Source organism: Charadrius vociferus, unplaced genomic scaffold (genome assembly GCF_000708025.1).
Source record: "Charadrius vociferus isolate BGI_N301 unplaced genomic scaffold, ASM70802v2 scaffold14, whole genome shotgun sequence".
Classification (NCBI taxonomy): Eukaryota; Metazoa; Chordata; class Aves; order Charadriiformes; family Charadriidae; genus Charadrius; species Charadrius vociferus.
This window is the reverse complement of record NW_009648876.1, coordinates 9,137,081-9,151,102: the sequence shown is the minus strand read 5'-3', so window position 1 is coordinate 9,151,102 and position 14,022 is coordinate 9,137,081. Positions and strand designations below refer to the sequence as shown.

Below are 14,022 nucleotides of genomic sequence, written 5' to 3'. Positions count from 1 at the left end.
GCCATGCTTTTCTCATGGCTCCCGCACAATGGCCCGTTTTCTGCCCACCTGCCGATTATGCTTAATTAGGCGAGGAGTTGATTAATTTGAGGTAATTGACAGCTAATTACAGGCCTGAGGGCTCATTAACTTGACGTCCTGTCTGAGGGAATCGGCTGGAGGGGGTCAGGTGATGTGCAGCCCCCCTCCGGCACCCGCTCACCTGGGCGGCCCCCGGGACGGGGACAAGCGAGGCCGCCTGGTGGGAGATGGGATGCTTTGGGACCATGGCCACAGGCACCCAGGGAGGACAAATTCCCCCGGAGGGGATGCGGTGGGAGGGATGCTGTGGGGCAGGAGGGATGCTGTGGGGCGGGAGGTCTCCCCGCGGTGATAAAGACAGCATCCGGGTGGAGAGGGCTTTTGGAGGTTGGTGACAAGGTGGGGAGTCAGGGAGAAAACGGCCAAGCACATAGGCAGGAGGAGAGGGGGACGTGGATGAGGTGAGGACTCACAAGGCTGCAGCTCCCCATAGGCTCAGCCAGCAGTCCCCACCATGCCTGTGGCCCCGTCAGGGGTTCGTGGCAGCGGAGGGGTGCCATAGCTCCATCACCCCAAGAGGAGCCCACAGCGGCTGCTGCCAGGCTGCAAACACCCATGCTCGCTGTAGGGCAGGTCATTGCAAGGCTTCGTTAGTCACTTCATATTTACATCAGAGAATACAACTACCGATTGAAAACATGGATATTTTTTTCCAATAAGACTTTTCTCAGCTGCTCTTTACTGCGAGCAAATCATGAAACAGCAAGAGAGCCAGTTACCTAATATCCTACACGGTCTCCCTCACCAGAGAATTTGGGCACGTCCGCTGGATTTACAAATTTATCCTTATCTCGCCCGTCTGGAGCAGGCAGGATCCCTGCATAGAGAGAGGCTAAATGACATAACCAGGGTCACATTGAAAATCTAAGAGCTGAATCCAGCTTTTCGAGCCCCGGAGCCAAGGCCCTGGCCATAAAACCAGCTTCACCATATTCCTCAAGCACAAGGCAGGTTACCTGAACATGACTGACACCTGCCAGAGGTCTGGCCTCGCAGCCACTCTTCTCCTGGGGGACAGGCAGCTGCAGTGGAGTGCTGACAGGTCTGGGATGTTCTTGGTAATGCCAAGGAGAGGGGCAGAGGAGGCTTTTTTAAACTATATACCTTGCTGCTGTCTAATTATGTCAGGCAGGAACACAGCTGAAGAAATGTACTTTAAAGGTCATATAGGGATGGCCAAGGTTCATTGCTGTGGGAGCGCTCACCACCCTTACACTCCATCTCATCTTTTGGAAGTCTTGTCCCAGCCATGGTACATCCTGCATGTAACAGCTGATTATTAAGCTTGGTTCAGGATTCAGTGGTAAGCCAGTACAGAACGTGGCAGAGAGGCTGAATTAAAAGTAAGCCGTGCCTGTGAGCAGAGTGATTACAGCACACCTTAATAGCTGGTCTGTCTTAGGAGCCACAAGCTCCATACCAAAGTACTTTTCACTGCTACGGGAGATGAAGACTTGGATAACCAAAGTGGAAGGAATGGGACCTCCTGGCAAAATTGCAGGCAATGTTTCAGGTGTCCCCATGTGGAAGTCTGGTAAAGAATCCAACAAACCATGTTCAACCACAGTCTGACCTGACCACTGGGGCTCTTCAGCCAAAGGAAGCTGCATTGCAACCACAGCCTTCTCGAACACTTCCCTTCGCCCACTGGCAGCATCCCTCTGCCTTACTTTGGCCTTCCTTCTCTCTGGGGCTCCTCTGAAAGCACCGTGCCATCCTCACATTCTTGGTGTGATCAGAAGGGATGAAAAATAGTTAGAGTTGTCTCATCTGCATAGTGCTGACAGTGGATTTTAGAAACCTGACTAAACAACTTGCTTCGCTCTCCTGCTATTCCATTCCACAGCTAACTTATACGCTGCCCTTTATCCCTTTGAAATGTACTAGGGTTTCATTTTCTAAGCTCTCTCGTTTAAATTTCATGGAGTTGGATAAAGCTGACTTGCCGCTCTGGCAATCATTATTTAATACCCTTCCCCCATTTGTTGTTCCTTCTTTCTGCCCTAAAGACACCCAGACTTGGTGATGATTCATGGTACGGAGGCCAAATGGACCCATGTGACAAATAAATTCTGCTCACCTGCTCAGAACCTCTCCCGTGTGTGTCTCTTTCAGGAGAAGGTGTCCATAATTTAAGTTGTATTTGAGAGGAGAACACCCCAACAACTTTTATTATGGCATTTATCATTTAGAACCAGGGAGAGGAGTTACTTGGAGGGGCCCAGACAGGTAGTTTCCTCTTTTTCTCTCTAGATCCATTGTTGAAATTGGCTAAACCTCGGCCATTTCTCATCTCGACTATCACAAGGCTGTTGCCTTCTAGCGTAAACACAAAGACTATACGTTAGTGCAACAATAATAAGCATTAGGTATAGCACTGGGCTACCTAGTCGTGAGTTTCTTCCTCTTTTCTGTGATGACACAGGTTCCACCAATAGTGCATGAGAGTCTCATAAACAGATACATTTAACCATATACATTTTCTATGAGATAGCTTAATGTTATCATCAGTTTACAGATGGAGCACTAGGACCCCGGTAGATTAAGTGGTTGCCCATGTTTAACAAGATGTCTGAGGTAGATCCAGATAGGAAATGTGCATTGTCTGTGTTTTAACTCACTGAACCTTTAGAGCTCTCTCTCTTGCTATAGAAACGATGACAGTGATGCTGAGTGCCTTCCTGGAGAAGGAATGTTTTGTGGGGACCATGACTCTTCCAAGGCCCAAGCTTTAGGAAAACTACGCTTTTTGACACTGAATATTTGCCCGAATTCCCAAGTCATCACTAAAAGCCAGAAGCCCCACTCAACTGAGCCAAGAGCTCCTTCTTGTCTATAACGAAATCGCTGAGTCCAGGCTTAGTGGGTTAGTTCTAGTAGCGGGAAATTTTACACCACTGTAAAGCTCTGGGTAGGCAGCTACACATACGATCCTTGAAGCAGTGGTAAGTAGCCTCACTAGGACTGTCCCATCAGATTGATGGATCAGGATAGTGTAGGATCCTCCACTCAAGAGGTGGTTCTTCAGAGCAATCCACCCTATAGAAGTATATTTTGACTTCAACTGATGTCACCTCAGCTGGAGAGATTGGTTAATGGTATATGTTCATGACAATTTATTTGTATTTGAATACAGGTCTCTTGGACATCCAGAATTTCATTAAATGTTGGCCATCTCCTTTCCATACCAAGTCTGTGGATGCTGGAGAAAAAAATTTGGAAAAGTCACCAGTACTCAAAGGGAAGTATATAATACCAGTGGTCTGTTGTACAGTAGTAGAAGTGCAGGTATTCCCAACAGAAACTACACACAAGCTTTCTAAATAACTTGACAGAATGGAAATTATTGCTGACATCAAAGACAGGGTAACCTGTTTGAATTTAATTTGCTTTTTATCTCAGAATTTTTGGCTTTGGAATTGTCTGGCTCTCGGGAATCCAAAGAAGAGGGGAAGGTCTCAGCAAATCATTTGTCCATGGGAGGACCATTTTTGAACTCTACCATTTTTGAAAAGCAATGTGGACTTCCAGCAGGTTGGAGTGTTTTAGAAAGGCTCCAGATTTCAAGGAAGAGGGTAAGATATTCCCCCTTCTAACTATTACCTAAGTAGTGGCAAGGATGCAGTTGCTGATGCCCATGCCAGTATAAAATGCTGTGTCAGCCATCACGTGAAGCAATCATTTGTGTTGCCTGGATAAGAACCCTGCTCAGATGTGGGAAGGAGACATGGCTTGTTCTTTCTGGGATACCCTTTCCACTGCTTTCCTCTTTGGACATAACTCAGGCCACTTCAGGAGGAAGAGTATTTGATCTAAAATACCAAGATATTCTGAATCTTCACCTGTTCTTCTCCAATTTGGAGAGCTGTTGTTCAGCACTAACATCCCCGGACCACGTGTCCAGCCACAGATGCCGACCTCATAAGTACTTTTGCAGCTGAAGCTGTGTCTGGACCTATTCACAACACTCTCTGTTATCAGTGACTTTTAAAAAAGTGACCTGCTCGTTCTCCAATGTCTTCATTTAATTTGGGTACCTCTGTGGCATGAGATAATATGACAGGCCAAGAGGACTGCTCTGAGCCCAAGAAGTATGAACGTACGGAGGGAGGGTTTCTGAGGTCTGAGTTTTCTGAAACACTTCCAGCTCTTTTTCTTACCGAAGATAATTTCTTCTGTAACGTATGGAGAGAGTGGTCACCAAAAATAAGCTCTTTCTATTGAGTATGGCTCCAGAAGTCATTTTTTTTCCAGATACACAGGGTTTGTGTGAATTAACACAAAGCTGTGATGTCAACAATAGCAGCTTGATGAAATGTTGCTTTAAAATCCAGGTCATAACTACTATGCAGGTATATATGCCCATGTTTGTACACACGTATGTTGGCACCTACTCTGCAGAGGCTGAAATGACAACTCTCCCAGATCAACGAGAAGGCTGGTAGCGGCATCGCTGAATTTTAGGCCAAGATCCTGGTAAACAGCTTCAAAAACTGCCACAAATATCCTTAGTGCACAGTTACAATAACCAGCTCAACTTCCCAGTTTTGAAGTTCAAAGATATTTTTCAGGTGCTGCCTGCATAAGCGACATAGCTCCCAACCATCAGCAAACCAGGCTATATTTTAAGTGTAAATGAGACCTCAGGATCGGAATTCTACGCTTCCAGCCCAAATGCAGTACATGGTGCACAAATTACTGATACACATGCTTAACTTAATGTGCGTGAGAAGCCAGTTAGCAGAAGAGTGTACAAAGGTGCACAGGCTTCTTGTATCATTTTGAACATATTTCATCTTGAAGAGCTTTTAAGTAACTATTCTCTATCAATATCTGGGTTTCAGAGGAGAAGCTGCCTGATCGATTGCCTTGCTCAGGAGTAAGAGGGTTACTGTAATTATCTTGTTTGCAAGAAAAATAAGAACATTTATCTCATTTTAGGTTAGTAGAAGAAACAGCAATTGTGAAATTTATCATTAGCCCAAATGTATTTTTATCTTGCCGATGAATAAATGTTGAATGACTGACCTTTGCGCTAGTATTTTTCCCATTGTTTCTGTAGGAATTTTATATTAAATTGTCCATAAAATGCCGGATTTTTTCAAGACATTTGACCCAAATAAGAATAAACCACCTTATTCTTATGCATTTTAACATTTTGAGGTGAGAGGAGAACCAAAAGCCATCCGGTTCCATGCTGCAGAAAATAAAGAATATTTCTGAACACTTACATGAGACTGTTTATGTTCATGTGCAGCAGTGCTGACCCATTGCAAACCTGTTTGAATTAAACTGAACAGTGCCAAGGGGGACCTCATATCTGGTTTGTTTGAAGGTGCTGCAAGACAGGGTGAACCACAAGAATCAAAGAGAAGGGAAACTTTCTTTTGAGATCAGCAAGACACCAGGAGGACTAGTCTCCTGGATTACCCAAGAGCAGTGGGTTACCTTGGAAAGAGTAAGCCATCAAGCGATTTTCTCCTTCCTAGGATCCACCTCTCTGTACATCCAAGCGAAGACCACAAGTCCAGAGGGAAGAAGGCACTTTGGTAAATGTGGGACTGGCACGGTGTCATGGTTTGGGTATCAAATGATCTGCCACCCAACAGCAGAAGTCAGGTGCAAGCAGCAAAAGGTTTGCCAGTGCCCCGTCCTTTCACTAATGCACTGACAGTACCTCCTGCAGATCTGGAGAAGTGAGTCTGAGGAAAGAAGCATGGGGACAGCTGATTCAGAGTATCGATCCACACCTCCTCCCAAATACAGGTATTTTGAAGTTGTGTAGGTTCTAGGCATTAAAAGACACCAGATACTCACCCCTTCGAAGCACAGATTCTATTCACTTTGGTCTTACTCTGAGCTGAGATTTATAACCAATTTAGCAGGACGGCGTCTCAGAATTTAGAGAGGTTGATTATTTTGGCATTAGTTTGATGACTGATCTCCAATCCAATGCTGAGACTAAATTAATTTACAGCTCTGATAAGATAATGTTCTTTTTGTTAGCTTCTCTCAATAATACTTATAGCTTACATATGTATATAAATATGTATGTAGCTTATTTCGATGCTATTTTCTATTTTTATTTCATTTTAGTTTGAGACTTTCATGAACATTATAATAAAAAACATGTACAAATACCCTCCTGATACTTCTTCAGTAGGCAATAACAATTGCCCAGAATGGATATTACCAGGCAAAAAGCCTGACTGGATTCACTTAAGAAGTTAATGATTTCTACACGTTTGTTTCACTGACAACAGATTTGGCTTGTCGAATATATAGCACTCTGCCCGTACATTCAAGTTTTCAGAACAGGGGCTTATGACAAAGAGACATTTATCTACCCACTACAAGGAAAATGACAAACGTTACTTTTTTTACCATGGACAATAATTTTGTGAAGTTACAAAAACTAGGAATCTGCCTAGAGGTTAGAGAAAATGAATTCTGCCATTGATTATAAAAAAAAAGAAAAAGGCAAATTTAGAGTTCTTAGCAATATCTACTGCTGGTAAAATATTAGAACAAAAAAATGAGGAAAAAAAATCACTAACCACCTAGGGATAAGAAAACAAGTATCAGCACTAGGGATTTATAAAGAACAAATTGTGCTGGAGAAGCCTGATTGCTTTTTTTTTAAATAGAATTATAAAATTAGTGGATGAAGGGAACACGATGGATTTGATACATTTGGATTTTAGTAAAGATTTGATACATAAATCCTACTCAAAATTAATTTGAATTGGCTTGGCAATACCACCACATGGAATGAAAATTTGGCTGGACACCCACAAATAAAGGATAATGATGCATAAAGTGGTATTGTGTTGGAGAGAGAGGTCTCCCTCCCAGAGATCAGCAGTCAGTTCTGTCCTATTTAACACCTCTTGACATGACATCTTCTGCCTGGAAATCAGGACATTTTGTTGAGTGTGTGAAATACAGAAGGACACGTGGGATAGACCAGCTGAAAATAAAACAGGATCCCAGTAAAAATTCAAGTACTATCCAAACCACAGTATCCAGTTATGAGGCGGTCCCTAGAAAACACCAGATGAGAATCACTGCAGCAGAAAACAATGAGGTGGGAATTTGCAGTGAAGGACAACACAAAAATAGCTGCAGCATCTGAATAATAGAGCTGCAATTCATCCCAATATGGAAAGACCAGAAGGCTTTTGCAGTATCTGTGTCCTACATATGCTCTCAATGAGGGCCCAGGCAGGTTTTGGTGGTGTAGCTGGTAGGGGACCTCGTGGAGTCCCTCCTATCGCATGCTGGAGACAAAACTGCAGTAAGAGATTTTTTCTCCCCAGAAACAACCAGTGCGGACACTCACTCTGAAGTGGCCTGATTTGGGAGGAGGGATTTAAATAGATCCTCATTGCTTTTTTTTTTTTTTTAATGTAAAACCAGGAAAGAAAATGACAGTAAAACAAATTAAATGCATCAATAGCAGACATAAATCCCCACTTTCCTAATGTTTTCCCCTTCTCTATTGCTCACTCAGTCCATTTGCAATTTCAGCTACTCACCGTCTTATCTTACCACCCATCCACAGGTGTACGTGGGTGTCCCAGTGACTCTGGAACCTGTAGGCCAATTCCAGACAACTTTGCTGAAGGTAGGTAATACATTTCTGTATGTTTTGTTGTGTTAATTGGCTGACAAAAGAAAGAAATCCAATGACTGCTCTCACTGAAGTATGAGTAAACCCTGTTAGGCATCAGAGAATCCACACGATCCAATCTTGAGAGGCACATCCACACGGAAAACCATGCTTCCCTGGCTGGTTCCACTGCTCAGGGAACTTCTGCTTTTCTCTGACCTCCTTCTTGCTGAAAACCACTACCTGTTCCTATTTGTTCCCCTCCTGGTTTGCTTTTTTCACTATTTTTCTTCTTAAATGGCAGTTGTGATAGTCTGCCACCTTCGCTCTTTTGCATTCTCCCCATCCTCCTGCCCACACCTCGCTGTCTTCCAGCCTGTGCTTTCTTACCTCTCTTGGTCTCATCTCCTCTGTTTTTAAGTCCCTATCTTTAAATTCTTCTCACTTCCCTGTGTTTTTCTCTCACTCTCTCACTCTTTCCATATCACTCCATTTCCACAGTCCTCTCCCACCAAAATATCTTGCTAACAATATTTTGGTACTTGCTAGTGAAACTCCTGTAAACCTTACCCAGATGCATTATACTAATGGGATACACTAATACTTGTAGAAATATGTAGAAAATTCCTTCTTTTCCAAACTGTTGAAGTGAATGAGAGAAGTCATCTCTCTTCTGCTAGAGCAAATAGTTTTACGCTCCCTAGAGAGCTGCAGTGATCATTTTAATAACGTTCTATGTTAAGGCAGGATCAGACCCAGAGAGCATCAGAGCAAGAGCAAGGATTTCAATGTGGCAGAATTAGGAAAATTACTTTTTTCCTGCCCTGGTCTGTCAGCAAACATTTGGACTGAGCAAGGGTAGAATTGCATGAAAGCTGGAAAGTAGCACTTACATCCTCTCTGCACGAGTGTGAAAGGCTCAGGAAGGTCAGAATAAGTGTCCTACATCAGTGAAGATGTTATTATTAGGATCTCTGTAATGCTCATAGCTCTCCTAAATGCACGTGTACACCATGCACACTGTGGCAGTTAATAGCACTGTGAGAAAGCCTCATTTTTAGTGTTCTGTTTTTAAATTCTCAATCTTTAACACTGCATTAAAGTGACTTTTAAAAAAATTTAATTCTCTGAATAGTTCTTACAGGTCTTTAAAAAAAGATTAAAATGTCTGGTATTGCACTGTAATTTATTATTATTTAAATTACTAATGCCTGTCAGTTGCTTAGGCGTTTGCATTTTTATTTTTTTATTTTTTTAAAAGCCAAATCTATTTAATGAAACAACAAGGCAGATGGCAAGCAGTGGAAGGGCCACTGGACTGTGGCTAAGAAGTTACAGGGTTTGAACTGCGTTTGCTGGATAACCTCTAACAAGTCTCTTTACATCTCGGTGTCTCCTTTTCTCCTACTCTTCTACTGCTTCATCTACTCATAAGCTCTTGAGGACAGAGACCTTCACCTAATTACGTTTTTCTATGCTTCACAGCACAATAAACTTTTGATACCTACTGAGGTCACTGTAACTTAAATAACCACTGTAATGCAATTGATAACTCAAGCTGCTGGAGATGTCCTCCAAACACCACTCCAGCCCACAGGCCAGGTACTGTACAATTAGTAAGTGGTATGTGAATGCCAGAAGGTCTTAACAAAGGACACAAGAAGCCATTGCATCCATCTGCATATTTGATATGCATATATGCCCTCTATCTGCATGTTCTTCACTTGTCTTCACAATATCCTTGAGCACTGCTAATCTGTATGAAGGATGTTCTTCACCAGAATGTCCCTCGGACAAGGACACAAAACCAACAATTTTTTATACTCAGTTGATCCATATCTGTATTTGGAAGTCAGAAATTTGCATGATAATTACAGGAAGATGACAGGCCAGCAAAACAAAGGTGTAACAAGCAAGGACTCTAATACTTCCTTGGGCGAAGAAACTGAGATAAAGTGGGACAACCAGCAACGTGTCTTCTTGGAGACTTTCCTCCTGGTGTCTGCCAGTGAGGTCCAGTCTCACCAGGGAGGCTTGACATGGGCATTGTCACCAACTCTTACTCAGGGAGGTCACTTGACTCCTGAGCTTCCAGAGCATGAAAATGGAGGCGAGTATGATGGTCTTTAGTTTTCTGCCATTGATTTGGGATGCCCCCTTAGGCCAAGACTGAAGCACCTGGAAGGCAAGGTTAAGTGACCACTCAGTGGCCATCCACAGGCAGTAATAGTAGTTTTTCCGCTTCAGAAACTGGTGTTATGGATCTGTTCAGCTGGAACACTTGAAAGCAGTGGTGATGTGGGTTTCACTGAGCATCCACCAGAGAGCCTCAGGTCAGGTGTACTAATTGCATTCAGATGTTTCTCTCTCTGTGTCTTTCTATTCTTGAGGCAGCATAAAAGCTGCCAGCTCACTGGGGTAAGGCAGGAGCAATAAAGCTTTTGCCTTTCCTCTCTGGGTTTTAGTAAGAGGATTACATATCTCCTCCTTCTAGAATAAACCTCTTTGCAGGGGAGATACTTCTCAAGCCCTCTTTGGAGATCAGTCCCTGAATCAAGACTCCTAAGATTGAAGCCATCACAGCAGCCAGTAGGAAATGAAACCCAGTTAAAAGGGAAAGGCTTTTACAGCTCTGCAGGGCTAAGATATAGTGTACATGCTGCCACGGGGAAATGGTCGTTGCTGGGTTCACAGCTACGGGAGACAGAAAACTAAGGGGGCATAAGCACAGAGCAGAGTTCAAGCTCCATCCAAGATGACAGGAGACTGTTTCTGGAGCCTTGGAAAGACATAGCTAACTCTCTTGCTGGAACAGTGTCACTATCAGGGACAAATAACCCAAGAAAGAAAAGTAACTCTTGTAACTTTAACACTTGACCAAATATGTCTGAAAACAGTACCCAAGCATGCATGAGTGCATGCAATCAGTACACTGTTTAAACAGAGAAAGCAAACTGAAAGCTTTAAGACATAATCATATGTTTTACTACATTTAGCCCAAAGACACTGATTAATTAAGGACCTTTAGAAGGACCATAACATCCAAATCAGACTTAATCATTAATACATTCCCATAACTTTGGAAACATCAACCAGCAATTACTTCTGCAAGTTACTACATTCCTTTACAAAACCACCTATGCATTAAAAGTGAAAGTCTGTGCAACAAGTAAATAAAACTACTTACTTCTACCAATGCTCCTCAGCACCCACTGCTCTTCCCTTCTGCTGTGGCTATCTCAGCCACTGTGACACTAAGGACCTGCTCTGGCTCCTGTGTTGTCTTCCATCTCTCCTGTCACTCTCTCTACTCTCACTGTAGCAGGTTTGGGCTAATGGCATGAAAGTACACATTTTTTTTTAGCGTTTCCTATGGCTCCTTTGGTCATCACCTTCACCTGCCTTAATCCATTGTGAATCATTTCAGTTTTGCCTAGCTGCCTTTCTCAGGCAAAAGAAACATCCCAATACGTACACACATCTTGCTTCTCACCTCAGACCACAAGTGTCCCACCGTCAGCATAGAGAGGGATAGTCTGATTCACCTCCATGTCACCTCTCGTGTTTCCAGCTTTCCAGTTCCTGGCCACACTGGGACCTGTGATGATCACAACAACTCACAGGAGATATACTTCTTGATGGCACCTGGAGGCCCTGGCGACTCCTCAGGTCTCTCCCTGCTGCCCACCTCCCACCTCTGCAGGGCAGAAGATGACACTTTGCACTCTATGTGAAGGGGCATCGGGGAGAAGGGATTGCTGGAGCTCAACCTGCTGCTGCTGCAGCGCTGTGTCCTTTCCCCTCTCTCTGTTGACCATTTTAATGGTCCTTCTGTACTTTCGGATGGCTGATAGATGCGTCATATGTAAATCCCCTTCCCCTTGTACACACAGCGTTTGCCTGGCTTGCCCAGCGAGATGGTTGGGTTTTGGAAGCACCAGGTGCAGCTGCTGGGACCACTGGTTGGAGAAACATTTGCCTCCTGAGCCCGTTAATTAGCACAGTAACGGTAACTGTGCTCCATTAGCCAACCCATGTGGTCGAGTCCCCTCCCCGTCGACCAACCTTGCCCTTAATGAGAGCTGGAAGGGGGACACTCACAAAACACTGCCTCAGAATAATATTCGGCTTTGTCCGCGCCGGTAACGAGAGCTGACAGGATCACTACGTCCATTTCTCTTCTAATTAGCACACTTCCAGCTCGGCCTGAGCCAGCAGCCAGAGAAAAGCGATCGGACAACCGTACCGAATCACAAACACAAAGAGGCCCATTCCCCGTAATTAGGTGAGACAATCCCTCAGTCTTTTCTCGGCTGGAGCTTGCCGGTAAGACTCTCGCTGTTTTGGTAAGTCCCAGCAACACAAGTTACACGTCTCCCCAGGACACTAATAAGCCCCTAATTGTCTTCCGCTTCACACGGCTTGTACCATAGGTCTGACTTGGGGGAATTCTTCTAACGAGCGGCAGCCAGCGCTCCCTGAGCCGCAGACGGACGGGGAGCCGCCTCTCGGGCACCGAGAGGAGAAGGGGGACGGGGAGAAACAGCCAGAAAAAGCAGCCCAGGCGCTGGGGCCCAGCTACACAGCACAGGGCCGGTGGCTGGGCAGCAGCCACCCGTCACTGGGGACACGGACCTTCTCTACCCTCTCTCCATCGCCACTGTCCACCTGGGATGCGGAAAACCCAAGTTCAACTCTCTGGCCTGCCTTCTCCTTTCTCATCTCCAGTGGTACACAGGTACCCGTGCTTCCGCGCAGAAATGCGCCATCAAAACCAAACATTGGATTTGCCTTAAGTCTCTGTCGTGGCTCACTGGGGGCTACCCTTCGAGAAATGCAGCACCTGGCATGTGCTTTTCCCCAGCGAGGCCACACCACTGGTCTGCCTCAGAGTTCAGGCTGGGAAGGAGCATGGGTGTAAACGAGACCCTGCCAGTTCCCGTGGAAGGGAACACATGCTGGGTCTCCCAGGACAGGTTTCTAAAGGTGCCCACAAAACGATTAAAACCACAACAACTACCAGAAGAAGTTGTGATGAGGGGTAGGAGACCCCAGCTCAAACTCCCTGATCAAAACAAGACACAGGAAGACACATACTCCCTCTAACTTTCAATCCGACACTTTGTTGAGAAACCATCATCAACTAAATCCTTTTCAGCAAAACATTTTCCCTAATTTTTGAGGACAAATATCCCAGCTGATCCCATTAAGGATACGCAGGGCCTGCAGATCCCCTTGGCTCCTGCGCACCTGATTACAAACTGCAAATCAGGCCAACAGGCCCCACCAGGAGTGCTTCATCCCTCAGTTCTACACGTGCTATTTGGCTTCAGTGTGCTAAGCAGGGGGAGAAACCTTAGACAGGGTGACAAACTGATCCATGCAGAGTACAAGAGAAAGACGGGCACTGGTGATTACCTTGAAAGGCAATTTAGGATAATCAATATACATATATATAAATAAATCAATTAAAGCTAGCTATAGCTACTAAGTTACTTTGATACAGGAAGAAGAAAACAAAATAACGGCCACATAACCAGGCAGCCTGAGCACCCTTGCCCACTTGGGTCACTCTGCTGGTCACTTGTCCCTCGGTCTCATGTAGCTTTTGAGCCACTCTCCTGCCTTTTCATATACAACCTGCTGCTTTTTGGGCTATTGTAGTAAGCGGAAAATGGCAAATTTCTGATGCTTCAGAATTAGCTTTAAAATTCTGTGATTATGAGGAAAGTTGTTAGATGCGCCCGGTATTTTCGGGAGTGGAATCTTCCTTGGCATCCAAGTGCCTGCAAGCACAAAATTTAATTACCCTATATTATTACACCTACTCATCAGCCGTTGGCCACAGAGCCAGCCTTTCAAGTGATACAGAACCAAGTCAAGTACTTTGTCCCCCCAGAGATCTGGTCAATAAATAAGGTGCAAGGTCATTCTTATTACCCATTTTTTCTACTAGCAATTAAGTAAGGGCTTTCAAGCTCAGCCCTCTTCCTCTTTTCTGTTCCTTACCGGGGTGTCTATAACAGAGACAAGCAGGGAGCGTTCTGGCTTCACTGGTCACTGATCTGTATTATAGGAATCAGCAGGCAAGCCAGAGGTCAACCACACAAACCCAACAAGAAAACGCCTATTCTGTACACGCATCAGCTGCCTGGAGTCAGTCATGCTGCTCAAAGGGACATGATGGAAAAGGTCAAGTCTAAAAATCGGCGGTTTCAGTGGATGATGAAGTCAAAATGCAAAGAGATCCCGCCATGCTGAAAATCTAGCAGTCTAAATAAAAATGCCATTATTGCACATATTCTACACAGAATGTGAATTACGCTCTT

The 14,022-nt window shown here is 44.5% G+C and overlaps 1 protein-coding gene across 1 annotated transcript in view; it reads right to left on the bottom strand.

The window, feature by feature from the left end:
* The window catches only part of VSX2 (visual system homeobox 2), a 66,044-nt gene extending 54,079 nt beyond the window's left edge, over window positions 1-11,965 (bottom strand). Inside the window, exon 1 of the mRNA XM_009887025.1 lies at window positions 11,940-11,965. Within this exon, the coding sequence (XP_009885327.1) occupies window positions 11,940-11,965 (26 nt within the window). The remainder of the gene's footprint in view (window positions 1-11,939) is intronic.
* Window positions 11,966-14,022: the final 2,057 nt, after the last annotated feature.